This window comes from Trichosurus vulpecula, chromosome 4 (genome assembly GCF_011100635.1).
Source record: "Trichosurus vulpecula isolate mTriVul1 chromosome 4, mTriVul1.pri, whole genome shotgun sequence".
NCBI lineage: Eukaryota > Metazoa > Chordata > Mammalia > Diprotodontia > Phalangeridae > Trichosurus > Trichosurus vulpecula.
In genome coordinates, this window is record NC_050576.1 from 409,754,698 (window position 1) to 409,780,312 (window position 25,615).

At 36.3% G+C, this 25,615-nt stretch overlaps 1 protein-coding gene across 1 annotated transcript in view; it reads right to left on the reverse strand.

The window, feature by feature from the left end:
* The window catches only part of CADM2 (cell adhesion molecule 2), a 293,611-nt gene that overhangs the window by 194,159 nt on the left and 73,837 nt on the right, over window positions 1-25,615 (reverse strand). Inside the window, exons 3-4 of the mRNA XM_036755809.1 lie at window positions 6,060-6,212; window positions 2,850-2,987 (exon numbers count right to left, since the gene is read on the reverse strand). Coding sequence (XP_036611704.1) covers window positions 2,850-2,987; window positions 6,060-6,212 — 291 coding nt within the window. The remainder of the gene's footprint in view (window positions 1-2,849; window positions 2,988-6,059; window positions 6,213-25,615) is intronic.

Sequence of the window (25,615 nt, forward strand, 5' to 3'; positions counted from 1 at the left end):
ACTCAGTGATCAAGGGGCCGGTGGAATATCAGTAGATGGGACAGACTGCATGAGATTCATAGGTATCAGCCATGATCCTCTAGTTCAACAAGCTTTTAGGGAACATCATCAGCAAGGAGATGGTGATAGCGGGACTACTCTGTTGGCATTAGCCGCTGTGGGATGCAATAAGAGATATGCTACTGATTCTATGTGGCCCACTGAGCACAGACCCTGGTATTCACTTAGAGATTGTATCATGAGACTAAAGGAGGAGGTAATGAAGACTGCCATTATGACAGGAACTGTCATTACAATGATTCAATGGAACTGCCTCATAGGAATTTAATAATTAGGACAGCTCCCCCTGCTTATAAACAACTAATTTTGAATTTATTACTTGGAGAAGTAGGGAGCCGTCTTACAACAGTGATAAATAAGATTTTACAGTTATATGACTTAGGTGACTGGGGAAGGGATAGATCTCCTCGAGAGAGAAGGGTGAATAACCAGCAAACTTGGCGCCAAAGGAGAGTAACAAGGAAAGAAATGTTTACTGCTTTATTGAGAGCAGGGGTAGGTTTTGAAATGATAGATGGAATTCCAACCAATGAATTATACAGAATGTATAGAGGACTTGATAACACGAGAAATAGGGAAATAAGAACTGCTCCTGCAAGCCTACAAGCCACTCAGACTGAAGGTGACCTTGTGTGATTAACGGATGAAAACTTGTACATCTGGAGAAAGGCTGGGAGGACAATCTTAGTCTATATCTAGGGTGGGATCCTCTTGGCTTCCTCATTATGTTCCTTTTGAAAAGAAACATTTCCCACCTGAGTTTGGCTCTGATGTTGGATCTTTGCATAACTAAAATCTCAACCAAACTTGAGATGATTTTATTTGAAGAATTATAGTCCATACTTGTCTATTCTTTTTGTCCTTTGTTTTGGCTAACCTTGTTGCTAGTTTTGTTTCCTTCAGGCTTAAGCACCCTGCACTTTCCGGTGACTGCCTAAGCATGTAGCATTCTTGGAATTCCTGCCAGCTCGTTAAAGAAATGACCTCTGGAATGGGACTTTTTGGGGGCAGGGCCATCTCTACATCCAATTTCAGCATGAAGAAGCTATGGAAAATGAGACCTTCACCCCTCACCCCAAGATTTTGAGCCCCAATCGTTCAAGGGGGGTGGAAATGATGATAGTGTTCTGTTTACTTATTTTGTGTTATCCTTGCTGTGTTGTTTTATTGTTATGATATTATTGATCCTATGTAATGGATACAAGGATTTAGGGGTGGACATTTGAATTATTAATAATTATTTTGGGGATGATTGATTGAAGAGATTATTTTGCTGGGATCTAGGGGTGGATCGCATTTGAATCGTTAACCAATGTTTGGGAATGTCACTGAATGATATGTTTTGCTTTATAATGAATGATATGTTTTAGTTTCCTTTGTAATTGGATCACAATGTATGTTCTAGGATACATGGCTGATTAGATTATGTATCCTATAACAAGGGGTGGAGTGTAACCAGAATGGCCTTTGTTTTCTTTGAATGACTCAGCTTACCTCATTGAGCTTCCCTGGACGCTGGGGCTTGCTCTTCCGGGGCAGGAGGCCCGGGGAGCATGCCGGGAAGCAGACAACTTCCTGTGTGATGAGTCATGGGGCTGGCTGAGGGGAGGTGTTAACGGCTATGCTAGGGGGAGGGGCCAACTCAGGAACCAATCGGCCCTGGTCATTCGGGCGGAGCTTGATGATGTCAGAGACCCTATAAGAGGGGAGAGGACAACTCGAAGAGATTCTTCTCTTTTCCTTTTCCGGTTGGAGCCAGCGACAGTTACAACGACAGTTACAGAGGCAGTTACGACAGTTACGTCAGTTACAGCCACAGTTACAGCCACAGCTGAAGCAGGAGCTGCCAGTAGCAGAGCTAACCTACGGGAGAAAGCTGAACAAAGACTTCAGGCCATTACAGTGACAGTTACAGCGACAGTTGGAGCCAGAGGCAGTTACAGAGGCAGTTACGACAGTTACGTCAGTTACAGCCACAGCCACAGCTGAGGCAGGAGCTGCCAGTAGCAGAGCTGATCTACGGGAGGAAGCTGAACAAAGACTTCAGGCCAGTGGGTAATCTTATTACCATCGAGGGGGAAGCATGATTTTGCTTTACGCAATCATGCTTCTCTGTAGCCTCCTGGTTACTCTTGCAAGGCGTACTTATTGGGCCTGGAAGATTTTGATCAACATATCAAAATGGGGCTTCTGGTTCATGGGTTGGTTACTGTGGAGCCTAAATAAATGTTTTGATTCTTCTGCCTTCTACTTTGAGAGTTTCTTATATCCGGCGGTTCCGAACCTTTCAGACATGTTTATGATCCTCTTTGAGATTATAAACTCTGCCCTCCTGATACACCCCCTCACCTGCCCTCTCCCCTCCTCCCACAGAACTGCTTCCTCTTGCCACCTTTATGCCAGATAATTTACCCCATTCTATCTCTCCCTTTCTCAGTATGTTGCTCTCTCATCCCTTAATTTCATTTTATTTCTTTTAGATATCTTTCCTTCATCTTCAACTCACCCTGTGTCTGCTCTCTCTCTTTTACATATATATATATAAAAACACACACATACACACACACACACACACACACACACACACACACACACATATAATTTCACCAAACAGCAATTTAGTGATCTATTGTACAACTTCCCATCATACTAAATTGAGGGACTGGGTGAATCTCATCTAATATATGATTGACACACAAAAGGAAACTCTTAAAAACAAATTTAAAATGCAGTTCCTTACCATTCCATTTCAAGTTGAAACACATTGCCTGACATTTCCCTTTCCTTACCTTTAATCTCTTTATCATTTTTAAACCATCTGATATCAGCTGCAGGTTTACTTCCAGATGTTTTGCAAGTTAGTTGCATCAAGTCTCCTTCCATAACCGGTGATGAAAACCCACTAATTTGAGGCTTCTCAGGAACACCTAAGAAACAAGCAAACAAATATATTAAAGAAAAACATATCTGCTATTGTCAATTCATTCCTGTGAGACTTGGACCAATGTTGACAGGAACAAAGCTAAACTACGTCAGCTGCCAAGAGTACTGAAGAGTTTTATGTACCATAATTAGCTCTATATTTTATGAATGGGTAACAGCCCAATCAAGAATAATAAAATGAATGTCACAGAGTATGCATAAAATAAATAGTTGGTCTAAATCATTCTGGATTGTTACTAAGGTGGTTTTTAACAACGTCTAAAACATAATTTTATCTTAAATCCAATTCTGCCAGAAAAAAATGCTACTATGTTCAGTTCAAAGTAGCTATCATCATAAATGGCATAAAATAGCTTAGGAAATAATAATTTTGTAAACTCAAATCTTTTTTCCTGAAACAATATAAGTAACAGTGTGGTACAGAGGACAGAACACTGGCTTTGGGGTCAGAGGATTTGGGCTCAAACTTTGACTGTGCACAAGTTACCAAACCTCCCTAGGTTTCATTCGTTTCATCTATAAAATGAAGGAGTTAGATTATGAAACATCTGAGGTCCCTTCCAGCTCCTATTACTATCAATTAAAGAACTCATATAAGGAAGACCAAGTTTTTTGGGAATTTTTTTTTCTAAACCCAAGAATACATTGTGCTTTTCATATGTCTATTATACATTTCCCATTCTGATTTAATGAAACCTTTTTTTTTTGGTCCTGGGCCTGTTATCCTAATAAGTAAAGGGACTTCCCAATGTGGAAAAATCCCTTCCCCCATGACTGGCCTCCTTATTTTTCCTCCATGGATATACATCTTCCAACTCTGGGCATTTTTCCTGACTGTCCTCTGTATTTGGAATCCTTTCCCTTCTCATCTCCACCCCCCTGGCTTCCTTCAAATTTCACCTACAATCACATCTTCTATAGGAAGCCTTTCTCCATCTGGCTTAATTTGAGGGAACAAGGGAATGATTATTTGTTGTATCTATTATGTTATAAATATTATCTCATTTGATCTGCACAATAATATGTAGGTTCTATTATAGCCTCATTTTATGCTTGAGGAAATGGAAGTAAACAGAGGGTAAGTGATTTGTCCAGGGATGTACAGCTAGTCAGTGTTTGGTATTCCTGACTCCAGACCCTTCACTCTATCAGTTGCCCCACCTAGCTGTCTCTGGTGCCTTCCTTCTATTGATATTTCTGGTTTTCCCAGTATACAGCTTATCTGTATATAGTTGTTTTCATGTTGTCTCCTCCAATAAACTGTGAGCTCCTTGAGAGCAAGGATGAGCTGACTTTTCTTGGTATCCCTACTGCTTAGCACAGTGCTTGTAATACAGACCATTAATATATGTTTTTTGACTGACTGATAATGGACAAGTCACCAAACCTTTCAATGGAAACATAACATAAAAAAAATCCATAGTAGAAGAAATCACAGAATAGTCATTATTTTTTATTTTGTTCTAACAGGATATTCCTAAATGCATGTTTAAATCACTAATTCAGTTTTAAAAGTTCAGTGAGCTATCTTATTCTTCATAAAAAGGTGCTACCGAATGGCCCACTTGAGGACCAATTTACCCTGCTGTAGTTTTCCCCAGAAATGCAGTCATGCTTTTTTCCCTCTGAATTATACAGGTTCATCATCTTTCATGATACCCATATATTAAATTGCCAAAGCAAAATTGTGATTAGTCAGAAGGTTTATGTACAACAATATTCAATATGTGATTACAAAGATAGCACATAATATTTTTTTAAATAGTCAATGAACATTTAAGGAAATCATTGAGAATTTTGAAAATGTCATCCTCCAAAAGTGGTGATGAAGCCAAGCTGTTAAAGGATCATATGTTCTAAACAGATGAAAAAAGGTGTAGGAAAGCTCCTACACATTGGGTGCAGGAAAGGGGACAAAACAAACATTAGAAAAGAAGCAAAATATATCAAACTACACTGATTAGTAGGTATTGGTTATGCTTCTTTCTTTCTACTTTTTGGCTTGACAGTGAAAACTGCCTTTTCATCTATGTCTTACTACCATTTAATAAGCTGAATTCAGTCATCTATTCTTAGGATCTCAAGGTGGCTCTCTACAGAAAAATACATTAACCTTAGGCAGTTGTTATCCTGAAATACTCCGTTTTTAGTGGGTATTTTTTGTCCTTAATGGCAAGCTTCTGAAGATTTTTGTAAAATAGTCTCAGTGGGACTCGAAAAGAAACATATTTCATATCCTATGCACAAAACCAATTCTCTAGCTGGATTAACTTTAATATTCCCAGCCAAAAGAACAGCATGCATTAGTCCCTTTAAATGCAACATTCAGCCTTTATCTATCCAAAAAGGAAGGCAACCTCAGGGACAAAAAAATCAATCTTTAGAATCGTATAACTTGTTCAGTACACAGGTGTGTTTCAATGAACTGTAGCAATTTCAGCTGATTGGGCAAGTGACATTCATGGAATCAGAGAGAACCCAGCACTGAAACTTTATTTCCTAGGCATCTCTATGAATGGATTGCTTTTTTGTGTCACTTTAACCTTTGGGAAAACAGCACAACATTTAGAGAATGAAGCATAAAAGAGGCAGCAAGCTGCAAATACAACTTACAGTGTACGCTGCAGAAGAAACAAGTCTGGAGAATAAGTTTGGGAGAGTATATAATTAAAGAGGATACATCAGGAAAATGGGAGGCTCTTTATTTAAAAAAAAAAAAAACTTTTGCTTTCAAATGTGATCCCTGTTGTGGTATTTCACAACAGTAAGAGTAGAGATGTTTACCCACTCCTTTTAATACAGTTGTTTAAGAGCAAAGTCCTATTAACCAGTTTTATAAGTCAGAAGCTTGTCCCTTCCTAATAATGATGCCCATCAAATAGAAGGAACATTAAATGAAAGACAAGAAAAAAACAGGTCTCTGAGTTTGAGCTCTACAAGGAAAAATCCATGAAAATGGTCCTCAAAATAATTTTTACAGATTTGTGAGGTCTGAACTACGACAGTACTCATTTTTCTGGTATATTACTTTGGTATCCTTAGTCAATTGCACTTACCTAGTACGGTGAGAAAAGCCTTGGAAGTTTTGACAGGCATAGTAAATAAAGAACAGGTGTATTGTCCTTCATCTGAGAGAGACACATCACTGACACTGATACTCAATTCATGCCATGTAGCTCGAACCAGCTCAATCCTATTGTCCCTTAGAGCTGGGAGTGGGAAAGAGGAAATGTTAAAAAAATTAGTCATACAGCATTATTAAAGTAAAATAAGCTACACATCATACCTTGTAATTCACTCTACTCAGCAATTTATTTCTCCCTCACATTTGAACTACATTTCTGTTAAATCCAGGTAATTTTTATAGGTTTCTAGGAACTCCTAGAACATTTTTTAACACAAGTTCAAACGAAATAGAATTCTGTATCAGATGTTACTAACTTATTGCACAGGTGATAACAACAGACTAGAAAAATACATTCCCTGTGATCCTTAAAAATATCAGCTTTTATTCAATATCATAATAGCACCTAGCACAGTGCCTTAAGGAACAACCACTGAACACATTTCTTGTTGATAATAATGATAATGTTATAAATGAGTTCACATTTGCAGTGGAATATAGTAGGAACTCAAAGGTACAATGTGTTTATTTTTAATACAAACTTCTGACAAAGATATTACTCATAGAACTGATAACTAGAAATAATTTAATTCAACAAATGTACTACAAAGTGCTTTGCAAACTTTAAGGCAGCATACACATGTAATTTATTGCTATCAGTATAACTATTGTTATCATTTCATTCCCATCTTATATTTAATGTTTTTAGATAGAAACATCATCATCATCATCATCATCATCATCACTATAAAGTGATGCAGTATATAGACAGCCAGGCCTGGAGTCAGGAAGACTCATATTCCTGAGTTCAAATCTGGCCTCAGACACTAGCTATGTGACCCTGGGCAAGTCATTTAACCCTGTTTGGCTCAGCTTCTTATCTGTAAAATGAACTGGAGAAGGAAATGGCAAACCACTCCAGTGTCTTTGCCAAGAAACCCCAAAAGGGATCATAGTCAAACACAATTGAAAAATAACTGAATGACAGTTTTATTATAATAGTCATTTTCTCATCTTTTTTATTGTTTTCAGGTAAAAACAGCCTGAGGATGTCACTATCCTGCTATTATTCTTTTTTTAGTGTTAAATGAACTGTCGGTTAGGTGAATAAAATGACTGCATTTTATAATTGACTAAAAGTATCAGAAGGAAAGCATATTCAGGATAACTCCAGTAGCAGGCAGAATAACATGAAGGACACATACCTCCTCCCATTCTCAAATATTTTTTTCCATTCCATATAGTCTGGAAATTATGGATGTTCTTATAGATGTATAGATAAATGTTACATCTAGACAGTTGTAGGCAACAGCTATGTTTTGTTTATGTTTAATGATTCTATGTTTCACATATAGCTAAACTATTGAATAATCAAAGATGTATTGGGATTCATATCTTTAATATAAGTATTTGTTGTTTGTTAGATTAAAAAGGATAGCAAATTTTTGGTAACAAATTCTAAGACATTTAATCATTTATGCCTAGTTATCCAAGGGATGCACACTTTCTACCATTTCATTGCATAATCTTTATTAACCAACAAATCTAAGCTCTTCCTAGGAGCTCCTATTTTTTAACACAAGTTCAAATGAAATAGAATTCTGTATCAGATGTTACTAATTTAAGAATATCTTTTCTATAATCTCTGGTGGCCATAGCTTACTCCTAGATGCCATTATAAACTCCTCTGTTTCTGTAAGCAAACCTGCATAATTCAGACATTTGTACAATGTTTCTTTGCTGACCATGAAGCATTATTTATGCTAATGAAATCTGGATATCTTCCCTCAAGTTAATCAAGGGAACTGTCTGTCTCTCTGTCTCTGTCGCTTTGTCTCTCTCTCTCTCTCTCTCTCTCTCTCTCTCTCTCTCTCTCTCTCTCTGTGTGTTTGTGTGTGTGTGAAATAAAATATATGATATAATGCTTCTACTCAGCTTGGATTAGACACCTTTACAAAATCAACTTTCTTACACTATGATTTAAAGAAGCAGAATATAAGACATTTATTTCTACTTAACATATATTGGCAGGTGTGACTGCTTAACTTGTATTAGGAGAATGAGACAGGTATCACAGGACTAAATTGGCATAAACATCTCTATTTTTTTAAAAGGAAGAAAGTAGAACCTGAAAACTGAAATCCAGTAAGTATTGATTCCTGGAAAAATTCTCACTTATATTATTAAGGGGTAGTTTGTGACCAATATAGGAAAAAAGTGATTAAAAAGGGAATTAGTAGGGCTTTATCATGAACAGATCATGCCAAAGTTCAATTCTGTTGTTGTTGCTTGGGTGGGGTTAATAAACTGGTAGATCAAGGGAATGTAAAAATACATATCCATATCTATATCTATCTATCTATCCATCTATCTATCTGCGGTTGATCAAGATTTCAGGAAAACCAGCTCTTTTGTGGTGGCAAAGAACTGGAAATTGAGGGGATGCCAGTCAGCTGGGGAATGGCTGAACCTGTTATGGTATATGAATGTAAAGGAATACTATTGTGCTATAAGAAATCATGAGCGGGAGAACTTCAGAAAAACCTGGAAAGACTTATATGAACTAATGCTGAGTGAAGTAAGCAGAACCAGGAGAACATTGTACACAGTAACACTCATATTTTTCAATGCCTAACTTTGATAGATTTAGCTCTTCTAGAAAATGCAAGACAACTCCAAAAGACTCAAGATGGAAAATGCTATCCACATCCAGAAAAAAAACTTTGGAGTCTGAATGCAGATGGAAGCATATTATTTGCTCTCTTTTTTGTTGTTATTTTTTGTTTTGTTTCTCATTTCTTGTGGTTCTCATTCTTCTATACAACATGACTAATCTGAAAATATGTTTAATATGAATGTATATGTAGAACCTATATCAGACTGCACTCCATCTTGGGGAGGGGGGTAAGGAGGAAGGGGGAGAAAATTTAAAACTCAAAATCTTATAGAAGTGAATGCTGAAAACTACAAACATTTTTTTAAAAAGAACTTGTCAAGGAAAAAATATTTCAACAACAAACAATACAAAAAGGAATAGATGTAAATCTTGTCAAAATTGAAAATGACACAAAATCTGTATGGAGAGCTAACCACATACATGACAGTTAGGATTCAAATAGATCTTAACAGATCAAAACTATGGGTCAAATCTAATAAGATGAAAATCAGTAGCCATAAATGAAATTTCTCTTTTTTAAAAAAAATCACTTTCAAAGTATAAGAAAGGGGTAGATGTGGCTAGAAAGAAGTTCCTATGGAAAAGATTTTGTAGATGTTAGTATACTATGAGTGCAACTATGTGTCATTGCAATAAAATAAAAAAGCCATAGTATCTTAAACTAAATTAAGAGAGGGGAATACCCATAATTAGGGAGGTGATGATTCATTGTACTTTGCTTTGTTCATTCCATGACCAAAATTTTATGTTCAGTTCTTAGCACCACATTTTACAAATGAAAAACTGGAGTTAGTTCATACCTGGGCAACCAAAATGAAGAGAGGCCTAAAGACAATGTCAGAGAAGGATCAGTTGAAGGAGATGGGTATGAATAGGCAGGAAAGAAAAGATTTAGGTCGATAGAGTGGTTGTATTTAATTATTTGTAGCAATGTCATGTGGAAAAAATATTGGACTTGTTCCATTAGGTCCAGAGAATAAGAAACAAATTATGGAAGTTGCAGGATTGGGTTTAATGGCAGGAAAAAAGTTTCTCCTAATTGAAGCCATGCAAAAGTGGCATTGGCTACTTCAAGAGGTAACAGAGATCCCCTTAACTACATATTTTCAATCGAAGACTAAATCGCCACTTGTCAAAATATATGACAAAAGAGATTCTTGTTCAAACAGCACGTAGATGAGAGGGTCTCTAATGGCAATCCCAACTCTGAGATTTTTCGTGAAATTAAAGAAAATTACTACACTTATACTCTTAAATCTTAATTCATATGATCACCTCAATATCAGAAATAACCAAATTGTGTAAAAGAATATTATTTTTCCCTAAATGAGGATATGTCATCTAATATGACTTTCTTGAACATAACAGATATTCAATAGGTAGTTAGGATCATAAAAATCATATGATATGCAAGACACTATGATAAACCCTAGGGATCTAAAGATAGGCAAGAGGAGTTCCTGGGCTCAGTCTATGGGGCAAACAATTGACATCCAACTAAAAATAAACAGGACATGTACAAGATAAATAAGAAATAATCAACAGACAGAAGGCCCTAGCATTAAAGAAAATCAGGAAAGGCTACTTATAGGAGGTGGTATTTTAGCTGAGACTTCAAGCAAGTCAGGGAAGCCAGAAGATAGAGAGGAAAAGGGATTCCACCAACATTTACTAAGCACCTACTCTGTATAAGGTGCTTGAACCACACTGACAAACAAACTGCTACCAGCACTGTGCTAAGTGCTAGCACATAAGAGCTTAATAAAAATGCTTGTTGATGAAATACAAATTACATATATATATATATATATATATATATATATATACACATAGTTGCATATACTTTTTAAAATTACATTATGGCAGATCCCTTTTTTCATGCAGTTTTACTTTTCTAGCTTCTTTCAGCTGTTAAAGTTAAAAAAAGAAAGAAAAATTGAATTATTATATCGGCTTAAATTTTAATAAGTATTTTCCAAGTCTTCAAAATAAATCTATATAAAAATGGTCACCACTAAGGAAATAGGAAAAATTCTTCTGGATGTGGTCTCTTTTTGCATAGAGTACAAATTTTCATTCTGTTGCATAAGAGAATTTCATGAACCCTTGAAGGGGAGAAATAAGCATACTGAATAACTGAAGGGGGATTCCTCAAACATCCCAGAATGAAAAAGGGCTAATGGGCTAAGCCTCTAATTAGAATGCTCTGCTTCCTCAGCCTTTAAGTTTAGGGCACCCATTGGTGAGGTGATTGAATGGTTCAAAAGTTCGAGCTCTAGAGGATTTAATCATGCAGCACATAAGAAGCAATGACCAAAGAGTAGAATTCTATTAGCTATTACTTAATTCCAGAGAAGAAGATCATTTCCTTTAATAAACCACTAGTTTTAAATGGTTCCTCAATTACACAAATCCGTATTGAGGATTCATGCTGTGTAAAATCAAAAATCCTGGTGAAAATCTCCTAGAAAAATTCATTCAAATACTGTACCCCTTTCTTGTAAAATTTATCTGAATATTCAATGAGTCTAATTGAATTTTAAGTCAACATTTAAAATGAAATGGATTTTAATAAGACTACTGTGATATTCTGAGTGTGTCATTCATTTGGAAAATAAAGCATTCTATACGTATTTGAATCCACTTTTCTTCTTTAACTGCTTTAATAAGCTAATGACTATCATACAGGTAACTAGTGAATCTAAAGGTATCTTATTTTAATGTTTTTGGTGGGACAATAATCTATGTCACAACATAGCATAATGTTGATGTAATAAGACCTTTATATATTTCACTGTGTAATCACTTAAGTGACTATCAAAACGTAACTTAACAACCACCACACAATACTCCTGCCTTAAATGAACTCATCAGGATGGACTTATCAAACACTTTCTATGTGTCTAGCCTCATGATAAATGCAGAAAATATCAAAAATACAAAGAGAAAAGGCTAAAATAGGCCCTGCCCTCAAAGAGGTTACATTTTAATAAGAGAAATTATGTATCATTGAATCGGTAGATACAAGATAAATACAGAACAGTTGGAAAATAGCCTTAAGGGAAAGCACTCTGAAAGGATCATGTTTTCGTTTCAGTTTTTACTTAGCCCTGGTCTTTTTTTTTTTTAAGGAATCCTTGAAAGCCATTCATTTCATGAAAGTTCTCTTTCCTCTCTATAGGGAAACCTTTATTTTTCCACTTTTCCTTTTGTCTTGCAATTGTTTCTATTACTGTCTCCTAAGCTGAATTTTTGGATATCTATAGGTCTGTGATGATTTTTGTTTGTTTTGTTCTGATTTGATTCAATACTGGTTAATGTCTTCTTGGTTTTACTTATCTCTTCAGCCTGAGTTCCTGAACTGAAGCATTACACCAGAGTCAGGCTCTGTAACCCCACACCCCAAGTCTGTGCCATATGTTTGGTTATCATAGTGGACCTGCTAGGTCTCACTCTAAGTGCCCCAGGTACTCAGGTTATTCTCCACTTCCCAATTTTAGGCTTTCATGGATTTCTGAGGCTCAGAGTGCTGGTTCTTCAGGAACTTTTATATCATCTAGAGACCACAGAGTCCCTGAATGCCTGGGACTATCCAATTCTGATTTGATCTCATTGCAACAATGCCCTGAGGTTTCCAACTCCAACTTCCAACACTGTGGCTTTCTCTTGGGAGTCTTCTACTCTATCTACCCAAGGACACAGAAGTGTCTCTACCTCATTTCTGGTCCTACTCTGAGGCTACTGATTTTTTGCATGTCCTGGGGCAGGATTTGCTAATGATCCCCTCTCCCATTTGGGTGTCTGGATGACTCTTCACTTACATGGTGGAAGGAACAACTTACTGTAATTTCTCATTGGATTTCTTGACCATTATTCAGTCTGGTGCAAATTTTAGGTCTTTGTTGGAATAAGTGTGTGGGGAGCTGGGTGCCATTCAGGCAGCCATTTTAGTTAAAAGCCCCAACTATTTTGCTATTTCTCTCTAAGTTTTGATTAGCTTTTCCTTTTAGTAACTAGATGATGCATCAGTAAGGCAAGATTCAGGATATCATTGGTGACCACGAATATGCCTGTATAGTTCAGAATCGCAAAATATAAGAGACTCTCTGTATAGAAGGCCAAAGAGGTAAAACATTTATTCAGACACCAGAGGATCGAATCCCATAACCAATAACCCCAATTCGACATAGCAGTAATTGTTTTCCAAAACCAGTAAGTCCACCTCAATGTAACAGCAAGGAGATTAAAACACAGTATCACAGCAAAGAGCCAAGCCATCCTGTAACCTTCCCCTCTGATAGGCCCTTCCCATAACCACTCACTTATGAATCCTAACTGTCTGCTTGCCTGTGTCCTCTCCTCCCACAGTTCTCAGAGCCCTACCAGTTCTCTCTTGTTCTCGCAGTTCTCTCTTCTTTGCAGTTCTCTCGACTCTGCAGCTCCCTAGTCTACACTCTCCGCAGTTCTCTAGTCTTCACTCCATGAGGTTCTCTAGTCTCTGCAACTCTGTAGTCTAAGCTTAATGGTTACCCACAGAGTATATATACCCTGTGTAGGCCTGGGGCTTAGCACCAAATAGCAAAAAGGGTGTGGACCTGCCTACAAGCAAGCCTCTCCTAATCAAGCTTCCTTTAACTAGCTCCAACTGAGACCTATGGAATAGGTGGGAAAGATCTTCGATCAGATTAGCACCACAGATGAACTGTCACTCATTTTGTGTGTATGTGTTTATATACACACAAATATATATATATATATATATATGTATTATTCTATTTAATTTTTTACGTTTACATATAAAATAGCTTCTCTGCCTATCTCTTTTCATTGTCTGTTTTTACTGTTGTCCTGTCTCAGAGCATTATTGTCACCTTTTTTTTGAGATTCACATGCATTGGAATGGAATATTATTGTGCTATATGAAATGATGAGCAGGCTGATTACAGAAAAGCTTTGAAAGACTTATATGAGCTGATGCAAAGTGAAGTGAGCAGAACCAGAACATTAAACACAGCAACAGCTATACTGTACAATGATCAACTGTGATGACTTAGCTATTCTCAGCAATACAATGATCCAGGTTGTTGTGTTTGTCCTTTATTTTTAAAGAGGAACATGACATCAGGAAAATGATGACGCGACTTGCAGTTGATATTGATTTGAGTGAGGGAGGGCTGTGCAAGGTCATCAAACCTTACTTTCTCCTCCAGAGCCATCTTGGTCCAGTGGACTGATATACATCAGGACGACTGGAGATTGCCCAGGATGCAATGGGAGACACTGGCCCTTTCAGGCTAAGGCTTTTTCAGGTGCTCAGTTTAAGTGAGGTAAAGCCCATTCAGTGAATAGCCCTCTTTAAGAAGTGATTCAAGGGGAAGGACCTATGATAAAAAATGCTATCTACCTCCAGAGAAAGAACTGATGGAGTCTGAATGCAGATAAGAGCAAACTATTTTTCACTTTTTATATTTTAATTTGTGCTTTTTTTTTCCTTTGGGTCTATGTCATCTTTTACAACATATGTTTTGTATGATTGAACATGTATAACCTATTTCAATTTGCTTACTGTCTCTAGGAGGGGGGAGGTGAGGGAGGGAGAGAGAAAGAAAATTTGGAACAATTTTTTTTAAAAAATGAGTATTAAAATTTGTCTTTACATGCAATTGGGGAAAAATAAAATATTATTTTAAAATTTTAAAAAAGAAATGATTCACCTGCAGCATAATATATTCTGTTCCAATCTTTCATTTTAACTCTGTGAAGTTTTTTCAGCTGTTTTTCTTGTAAACAACATATTGTTAGAATTTGAGATCTTTTTCTATTGTTTGAATGAGTTCATCCAATCACCATTCACAGTTATGATTGTTAATTGTATCCTTCCCTCCATTACATCCTCTTATAATTTTTCTTCTCTTTGCTCTACACCCCATTCTTTACAAAATAAAATGAGGTGAGGAAAGAAAAGGAATGAGATCAGCACTAGTCAGATATAATTGAAATGGCCTGATCCTACTCCTTTGTTCCTTATGTCTTCACTCAACTCCGACCCTGATCACAGGACCCTGATCACATTTTCTTTTTCTCCTTTTAATTCCCTGTTCATGATCTGCCCTCCATAGTTTAAGTTTGTTTTTCTGTGGCTAGTGTGGTTTTGAGTTCTCGGATATTTTTAGCCTCCAAATAATTAAAACTGAGTATCACTGTATGGCAATATAGAGTCACATGATGGATTTGAACAAGGCTGAACCTCACAACAAATAAGGAATCAGAAAGAAGAATTCAAGGAAAGCATGTAGAAATATATGCTTTTTTTTAAAAAAAAAATCTCCTAGTCATGTGGTAAAAGTGCACTACAATGGTATTCTCATGTCAGCAGACAATGAGAAGGTAAGATTGTAAACTCTTTGAAGAGCAGAAACTGTTTTTGTTTTCTTTAATGGCCACAAATCTTAGCACAGTGCCCGACTTGTAGAAGCCATTTAGTTAAAGTCTTCTTGACTGATTGACCAACAGTCAGGCCACCAAGATGCTGCACGTATCCCTGTATTGAACTCATCGGAGGACATAGACAAGAGTTGCACAGTCTGGGCAGTCATTAATGGGTTTAAATCTGCATTTTAGAGACAATGTCAACATCAGTGAAACTACAGATTGAGTATCTATCTTTATATGGTCTAGAGATGATGGAATATAGAAAACTTCCTAAGTTCAGTGTTAATAATATTATTTTTAATGCATAGAGAATTGTAAAATGAATCTTTCTGTCAGTTCTAATATGATTTGATATTGAAATGCATAATTTCTGCTACCTGTAATTCAATGAAGCTTTAGGAAATGGCAGAAGTGAAAGAGTTAAAATATACAGACAAAACAAAGAAATATAAAACTAGCAAATCCTTTTTTCTGTTTTGTTCTTTTACAGTCATACAACATAAAACAATCTAAATCAATCTTCTGGAAAATTGGTAAAACAACCATTGCTCCAGAGCTGATATCTGGTATACCAAGTTTCAGCCTGGAGTAAATTTTTACTGAAACCATGGAAAATGGAGTTTTATAATAAAAATGCTAACAGATCCTGAGCAATAAAACTGCAAAAAGTGACATGAACCCTTTGCAGGAAGCTTTTCAGTGACAGGCTTTCAATTACTAAACCTGTCTTTTCTTTCTTCAAACAACTAAAAATGCCAAACCTGCACTATCATTCTTGTATGTGAAACGTCCTTTCATGGAAAACTAGAAAAGGCACAATGTCATTGTACCTAAGAGTTTAGTATTGTGTAAAATAAATGCAAACTTAGGAGTGATGACTCCATCACTGGAAACCTGGAGGGAAGAAGTGAAGACTTCCTGGTGTTTGCATTTTCCATGATTTTACTCATGCTGTTTCCTGTACTTGGAAAGCCTTCCTCACTATCTCCCTCTATTAAAAGAATATCCATTTTATAAGGACTAGCTCAAAGTCCCTAGAATTTATTTCATTACTATTCCCATGACAATTACCAGATACTATCTTGTAGTATAGTTTGAATACACATTTTTAACTTTATAGAAGAGAAGCAGCTTGTCTAGATGTCCAGATGGCTGGCCTTGAAGTCAAGAGGACTTTGGTTCAATTCTGATTTATTCACCTACTAGCTGTTCAGCTATGGGCAAACCCCTTAATCTCTCCATGCCCCACAGAAATAACTCTTCAGGATTATCCATTTCAGATTGCCTTGCTGACCTATTTTATCAGAGTGAGGTTCCACACCAGGAATCACCTGGATCAATCAAATCATAGGTTTGGAAAGCCTTGTCCTCCTACTGCCATTTTCACTAACCTCCCATTAGAGTAATCATTTCTAAAGGACTTACGTATAAGGACATAACTTATACATCTGTGAATTCCACATAGTGCCAGGAACATTGCCTCCCTGTTTATCGAATGACTGGTAATATGAATTAGATTTTATGTTCATATGGAGAATTTTTTATACCTCTAGAGGAGTAAGTAAAAGATGATCTAGACAGGAATTATCCTGCTATAACAAAAGACTAATTCGAAAACCAAATAGTAAAAAAAATTCCTTCCATAAGGAATCTATTTTCACTTAATTAGCTTTTAAACCTGGATGTTATTGAGAAGAAATTCACTTAATTTATCTTTGCCTTTGTTGAGGTAGACTTCTGATCTAGATTTTCAGCAACTAGGTGCTGCCGTGAATAGAGTAGTTGACCTGGAGTCATCTGGTCTCAGACATTTAGCAGCTGAGGGTCCTGGTCAACTCATTTAACATTTGTCTGCCTTGATGTTTTTAATCTGGAAAATGGAAATAATGATAGGAGCTACCTCCCAGGGTTATTGTGAGGAAACACTACACTACAAATCTTAAAGTGTGACATCTTGTTTCAAAATGTGAAAGTAGGCTTCTGGGTGTTATCCTAGGCTAATATTTAACCATGTCCTGTCTTTCCATTGCATATTTACATGAACATACCCTTAGAATGTCAAAACTTGTTAAGTAAAACCACAGCTCAACAAAAAGCTTTTTTCCCCAAAGTCTTATAGTCCTAACGTAGGTGTTTTTTTCTCAAGCAAAAACCCCTGCCTTTATTTTTTTAAGTTAACAACTATGCGACATAAAGCACATATGAACAATAAATCTATCTACTATATGTAAACATTTCTACCAATACTATCTTAGCTTTTACTATCTTTATGAATTGGAAAATAGCCACATTTGAGGACTGTTCTAGTCTTACAATTAAAGATATGACCAAGAAGATTTCAAACTATTACCCTTGATACAGTTTTTAATTAAAAATTACTCATAACCCATTTCAGATTATTTTAAGAGGAGATAAGAAGACAGTATGGACATTAATTTTATCAGTGAAATTTTGTTGTATTGTTGCTAATAACTATTGAACATTTAGCTATATAAAATTTCTTTACATAAGAATTATTTTGTACTAAAAAAACTTTTCAAACCACTTTTTTTCAAACAGCTAATGAAAAGAAAGTTCAAATATTCAAACTAATCATTCATCTGCACAGACAAGTTAATAAGCAAATAATAATATACAGTATAGCTAATTCAAAGAAGGGAAACAAGATTGTTGAGAGTCCTGGAAACCAGGTTTCATGGAGTACAGGATGTTTTACCCAGAGGAGAAAATACTTGTGTAAACATTAGAGTTGCATTTGAATATCTGAACTGTTGTTATATAAAGAGGGATAGAACATTTTCTGTGTAGCTCTAGAGGACTGAAATTATCGAAATGATTAGATGTATAAGTAGGTCCTGGCTCTGTATAGGTAGAAACATTTTAACAATGAGAATGCTTCAAAATAAATAGGCTGCTTTAGGACTAGGGGTGGGGGGTGAGGGATGGAATGGGTACTGAGTTCCATATTGCTGAAGTTTTTCAAACAGAGGCTGGATGAATCTATGTTCTAGAGCAAAAGTTCTTAATCTGGGTGTTTATGAACTCTAAAGAAAAGTATATTTTTGATCAATATTTTAACATAATTTGCTTAGTTTGTATTTTGTTTATGCATTTTAAAACATTATTATGATAAGGGATCCTTAGGCTTCACCAGATTATAAAGGGCAAAAAATAATTAAGAACTAGAAAGTAGGCCAACATTGAGGGTAGAAGAATAGGAGATAGGACTAGATGACTTCCAGAAGATCCTCCTCTAACTCCTATGTTTCTATGAAGATATCTTTAAAATTTACTATAGCTCATCTAATTGTCCTATGTTTTATTACTTTCAGCATTACACTGATTTTTTCTTTATTGAATGGATTACTCATTTTAAATTCCCCCACTTTGAATCATTCCTGAAGCATGTAGAGTGAGAGTTATACCTTAAAAGTAATGTTTTAAGCTAAACATGTTTAATCATTTCTAAGGCTGTGTCTAAACAACACCAGATGGAAAACAGCTCAATTTGATATTCTCAGTCTGTTTAATGACTAAATTGGATCACCTGCCAGAATGAACCAGTTGTTTGTGTGGAAACTGGTCACTGAGATGAATGAAAAAACTAATTATTCTAAAATGCTTGGATGAGTATGTATCACAGTCTCATATCTATCCCCTAAGCATACAGAGAGTACCTCAAAATGAGTACTACTATTCCTGAACTACAGTACTTTGAGTGATAACATTACATTTTGGGGACAGAAGACATCATGAAAATTACTCATATGAGCATGCTCAACTGAGTTAAGGAAAAATAAGAAAAGTATCAGACTATAAAAAATCCTTTAAAAATAATAATTGGATTGTAGTATAATTTTTTCAGCAGAACTATAGGAAATTACTTTTACTCCTCTAGATAAAACACTTTATCACCATCTTGTCTGGTACAAGCTATTTCCAGTGCTATTTTTTCACTTCTATGATATTGGACTAAAGTGTATGGAGACATGTTTTTTTTAGTCTGGATTCTCTAGCCTTAGTTTCCTTACCTCCAGGATCAGAGGGGTTGTGCTATTGTTGTTTGTTGTCATAGTTGTTGTTTTAGATTACCTCTGAGGTGCTTTCTAGCTATAAGAGTCTATGAACGGGGTTGTAGCTGCTTTTCAAGTCAGGAACACATGGTTTCAATCCTCCCTTTCACACCTACTAACTGTCTAAGTAAAGGCAGCTCCCTTCCTCTCTCAGTGCCTTGGATAACTCTCACTAAACACCTTTCATGTGCCACATACTGTACTAAATTCCGGGGACACCAGAAAAGGGCAAAAATAGTCTCTGCCCTTAAAGACCTCACAATCTATTTTAATTAAATAGTTCTCTATGAAATCAGAGGGACAGATCTCCTACAACCCCACTGTAAAAGAAGGAAAAGTGGGGGAGGGGGAAGAATAATGTTCCCTTTTATTGAAAATTCTCTAGGAAAACATAGAGAAAATATCATTTGTTCATGATATCACAGAAACAATACTCATCTTATGAAACAGTGGCCTAAAATGCCACTAAGAGTTTTATTGGCAATTGTTGTATATGTCCATTTTGGAATATATGCCAAGTATTAGTATAATATTACCAAACTACATTAATTCATATAGTAACTTCTGTTAATGAAGTAGGACAGGGATAATTTAGCAACTTTTTTAATCATAATATATACATATGCATACATATATATGTATATGTATGTATATATATATATGTATACTAACATGAAAGCAAAGGAACTTGAGAATATTCATGTTAACTGTGATTTCCCCTGTATTCAAACTGGCCAGCAGAGAAGCCTCTGCATTGCAGTAGTATTGGATATGCAGTGATGATTACTGACAGTTTCTTCCAACCCTGTGCTTACTTCTTCACTGCTTCAAATGGAGATGATTTTGTCAGTAAAAGTATTCTCTCCACAGTCCCTCCGGGGTGTAAAACACATTGGTTGTGAGTTTCTATGGCCAAAGTAATTCATCACCTGGTGACCAACCTTCTGGTGATCAGCCTTTTTGAATGCAGTGAGGATAGTCAGACAAAAGACAGACTTTCATCAGATCTATACAAAAAGATTTCCTACCTTGATATAGTACATGTATATTACATGTGCAAATTTTAACTTGTTATTTATCCAAATACTAGATATCTCATAGATGATGATAGATCTATGCATATACATATGTATATTTTTGTTATAGGTTATAAAAATTATCTGAAGAGCAAAAATTCATGATAAAAATTCTGAGAAATATTATTTCCAAAAACCATATAAATGTAACTGAAACTCTTCTTTCCCCCCACCTCCAAATATTCTTGAATATGTTACCAAACTACTTAAATACAGCAGTTACATAGGTTTTGATCAAATCATTTGTCATTTTCTTAGAGAAAATGTCTTTCAGCATTTGGTATCATTTGCAATAATTATTCACCTAGTTCCATACACAAAGGAAGTTACTTGGCATTTGAACTATGCAGTGTTTGTTAGCATTCAGTCTTTGCAACCGCCTACAGTATACTGGTCACATAGCCATGTGAAATTCATTTTTTTGCATCTAACCGTAAAACTACCCCATGTAGTCATGTAGTGAAACCCTGTGAGTGCATTTATATCAAAGAGACAAGAAGATTAGATGCCATGCTATTATGGAAAACACATCTACATGTCAAACTGGAAAGAAAGAGCATCTGGCTTCATTAGCTATAGAAACCATTACCCTATAGTCTGATCTCCTTATCTTTTGGGAGGTTTATATTCTATAACCGCCTGGACTTAGCACTTGAAATACTAGGAAATAAATTAATTCAGAATACTTTGGAGGAAGTTTGAATATTTCCAGTGTCATATTTCCTACAGGCTAGATTTTAGCTCTCTTCTATACACAATGGATAGACAGCTGGTCTTAGACTGAGGAAAATCTAGAATCAAGTACTGCCTTTGACATACACTAGCTCTGTTTACATGAGAAATTAACTTAACCTCTCAGCATCTTAGGCCATTCTCTAAAACTATAAATTACGACGGAAAAGTTCATCTACATCCACAATAGCCATTACCCATTTCAATCAAACCTCTCTCTCCCTCCTCCCCTCCCCTTCTCCCAAATATGTGCTTGTGTGTATACATACATATGTGTGTAAGTATATGTAATATCACTTAAAATTTTAAAATATAATTTTGAAAGATACTATAGGCATGATAGATTTGAACTGGCCTCAGAGTTAAGAATTAGTAGAGAGTATTTCCTCACTAGGAGTTCCCTACACCATTAAGTTTCAGGTCTAATCAAAACAGATATGAGAAATCTATTGGGAACTGAAATTTGGCATGTTTCATTTGAAGACAGTTGTCTTACAAAAATTATAGGAGTTCCAGGGATTACTTCTGGTTATTTCTCATTACAGTAGGCAAATTAATTAATTACACCAAGCACTGTGCTTTGGCACTGTACGCTAGTTGGGGAGATATGAACATAACTAAGACAAGAAATTTATTATCTGGTAAGGAAAGTAAGACAACTATTAAAAAAAAAACAACAACCCTGTAATACAAATGGTGCATGAGATATGCCACAAGAGATATATTAATGATAGTAATAATAATGATAGTGACTAGTATTTATAGTGCTCAAAGGATTGTAAAACACTTCATAAAAATCCATTTTATCCTCACAAAAACCCTGAAATGTAGGCGCCATTTTTATCCCCATTTCACAGATCAGGAAACTTAGGCAGACAAAAATTAAGTAACTTGTCCAGGCTCATATAATTATTTAAGAACTTGAGACTGAATTTTAACTCAGGACTTCTTGACTCCAGGTCCAGTACCTTGTCACTTTACTATCTAGCTGCCTTAGAAGTACAAAGTTCTATAGAAGTTGGAAAGAGATGACATTGGTGAGTGGAAAATAAGGGACAGTTTTGTGGAAGAAGTGGCATTGTAAGGTTTGATAGGTAGAGATTAGAAATATGGAGAATATTCCTTAATCCCCAAGTAAAAATGCAGGGACAGCCAAGCATTGTATAGTCTAAGAAAGGCCAAGTCTGGCCAGAGGAGCTTCTGCATATAGGCAAAACGTTAAGCACCATGACCCAGGGTAAAAAATTTGCCCCAAAGCCCAAGACTGAAAGCACAGCTGACAAAGGAGAAGGCAAGGTAGAGTCTCATGGTAATGTGATAGTAGTGGTCTCCAGGGCAATGGTGGCCAGGAAGTGATGACAAGATGGTAAGAGCAGAGTCAGGATGTTTCTTTCTTTGGGACAGAATTGAATTCTCCTCATCTATTATGTCAGTCCTGTTATTGCTAACAAATCAGCAGAGACATGTTACAACACATTTTGCCACTTGCAGAGAGGTGGAAGCCCAATGGTAATCCCACATATAACTGGAACTCCCAAGGCTCTAGGCACAAGGGACAAGTTGCAAGTGAAACTGTCAGTGGTGAAAAGAGGGAGGGCAGCATTTCAGGGATGGCAGGCCCTGAAGGAAACAGGGACTGGGTCACTCCAGAAAGAAGGAAATATTTTTCCAGCCCTATAGATTTTCATTTTGGCTCCTCAGAACAGTTAACTTCCTCTCATGAAGAAAAGCTCAAGGAAGGACCGAGGTGGGATTCAGACTCTGTGCTCTCCATCCCTTAACTCTTGGGCTTCTCTTATCCTAGAAGCTTTTTCCTCCCAATTGCTTATATTTTCCCCGAGGATAAAGGGGATAAGTCTGTAAGCTTGGGAGCAATAAGCCCAAAGTGACCTAGGAGCTTACCTCCTTGCTTAGTTATTTATCTCGAGTCCAGGCACAACTACTGTAAATAACCCACTTCTCCTCTTCTACTCCCATCCCGCCTCTACCCCTTAGCCCCATCCACTAAACTGAGGCAAAATTTCTACAGCTGTCAGGACTAGGAGGCAGGAGAACTGTATTTGCTCAGACACTAACTCTTCTATCTCCTCTTCTATAAAATGAAGGAGTTAGACAAGGTAGTCTCTCAGGTTCCTCCTAGTGCTAAGATTTGTGCTCCATTTGACTCTAATTTAATTCAGCCTCAATTCCTCTGAGACCTTGAGTAAGTAATTTTCCTTTTTTGGGGATCTCAGTTTATCTATAAAATCAGAATCAATTTGACTAGATAATCCCTAGTATCCCTCTCATTTCTAACATAAACCTTGGGGTTTTGGGGGACAGGGGATAAATAGAAGGAGGTAGAGGCTGATACCAAGTCCTCTTTCACCCCCTTCTCTGAAAACATTTGCTTTTTTGTTGTAAGGGTACTTCTCAGGTTCTAGTAATAAGGTTTCTAGAATTTCAAGTGTGAAAAAAAAATCTTAGCATCTAGCCCTGAGTGATAATTACTTTATAAAGGAAGCTACCAAATGGCCCTCTTCCTCTGGAGGTAGGTAGGTAGCATCATGGTAATCTGGGGGGAACGGTGTCTTATTTTGCTTGGGTGTGATGTCAAGAATAATAATTTCAACATATATTTCTCCTCACTCCAGAGTCTGATGCTTTTGCTACTGTATAACTCTGCTTCAAAACCCCCTAAATTTAAAGTAGGTAAACTGAATATGAATCTATCACTTCATCTCCTTAGGTCTTAGTTTCCAAGATGATCACTAAGGTCCTTCCAGCTATAAAACCCTTTCCAAAATTTCAATAAGTCTGTCTTTGTCAGAGGAGGAACATCATCATTACATGAAGCCAGCCAATCCTTGCATGTCCCAAAGATCATTGAAAATCCTAGGTAATGAAATATGATAAACCTGAATCACTGTTTAAATCTCAGATGTAAACTTGTTACAAAAGATATCTGAATATCACAGATCTTATAAAACTTACTGTTAGCCTACATGGCACGTGCTTAATATTTTATCACAGATAATTGTAAATTTAAATTTATCAAGAAACAGGCCAACAGGAAACTTACATTGTAAATTGTAAAGCTCTCTCATTCAGAAAGGATAATTTCTTACTATAGTTTGGTGTTGCCTTCTTCCCCCATTCCCCAATTAGCATGTTATTCCTGGTTATTTTGGTTAAAATGTCCTTTAAAAAATCATCAGAGAAGAAAAATCCAGATGTGAACTTTGGAACCAAAGTAAAATTCATACGTATTTTTTAAAATTGTTGAACTTTTTTTCCTTGTCCAACTGTACCATCTTCCCTTCTTGGGGATATTGAGACAGTGCAAACTTGAACCATCATATTGCCTGGAATTTTCGATGGTGGTTTCCTGACTTCAATGGTTCAGAACTTGTCATTTCTTTCAGTATACCGTTTCAATAGAGGAGCATAGAGTTCCATTTTTCATTCAAGCAATCTGATTTCAGTACACTCAAAGAAATTAATTTAAGTAATGTTTTTAAGATTCTGCTCTTTCATAACTCCATAGTATTCTTTTAAATTATAAAACAAGAAATCATCTTTTATAATACTCCTTGCTTCCACAAGCAATGATTAAAAGCTGACTATTTTCAAGGCACTGTGTTTGTTATAGGCTTGGAAGGCAAAGAACAAGATGAAAAATATTAGGTTGAAATATGCCAACTTGGCACCATACTGGAGTAGTAGAAAAAGGGTGCTGAGAATGCTAAGAATTATAAACATTTATTTTAAGCGATGTAACAGGATGAACCTTGGAATTGGACAGATACATCAGCCTCTTACAAAGGGATATGTGCTGCTTTTTGCTGAGAGGATCTAGTTAATCTTTCTTGATTCCTGTGCCTAGGATCAATGTGCCAAGAAGATGGGTCACTGCGTGTCTTGAGGACAAATTCTTCTTTGTCCACCCTCAACAGGATGAGAAGATATGCTTCTTGTTTCTCTTTTTATAGGACACATTATTCTCACTCTCTTTGGCTCTTAGGGTGCACATAGCAGTATCAATCAATGTAGGTTTGCTGACTTCTTGGACCACCTTCTTCTGCATCTTTGATTAGCAACTTGACATTCTGAGAGATGGATTTTTCCAGTCTTAGTGGACATTCATGAGTGAGAGAGTTCCTGGGTTCCTTGAGTCAGTCTTGGCTGCCCACTAGGAGGTGATTTCCTCCTATGATACCATTTTTTAGAGGAGAAGATGGCCACTAAGAGCTTCATACTGAACCCGAGAAAAACTAATGAGCTATGCAAATCTGCCACCACAAAAAGAGCTGCTCTAAATAGTTTCATATAGATAGGTCCTTTCATTTTTTCCTTGATCTCTTTGGGATACAGACATAGTGGTAGTATTTCTGGTCAAAGGGTTTTGCACAATTTTATAGCCCTTTCGGCATAATTTCAGATTTTTCTCCAGAATGGTTGGACCAATTCACTACTCCACCAACAACTCATTAATGTTTACCCTTATCTCCTCCAGTAT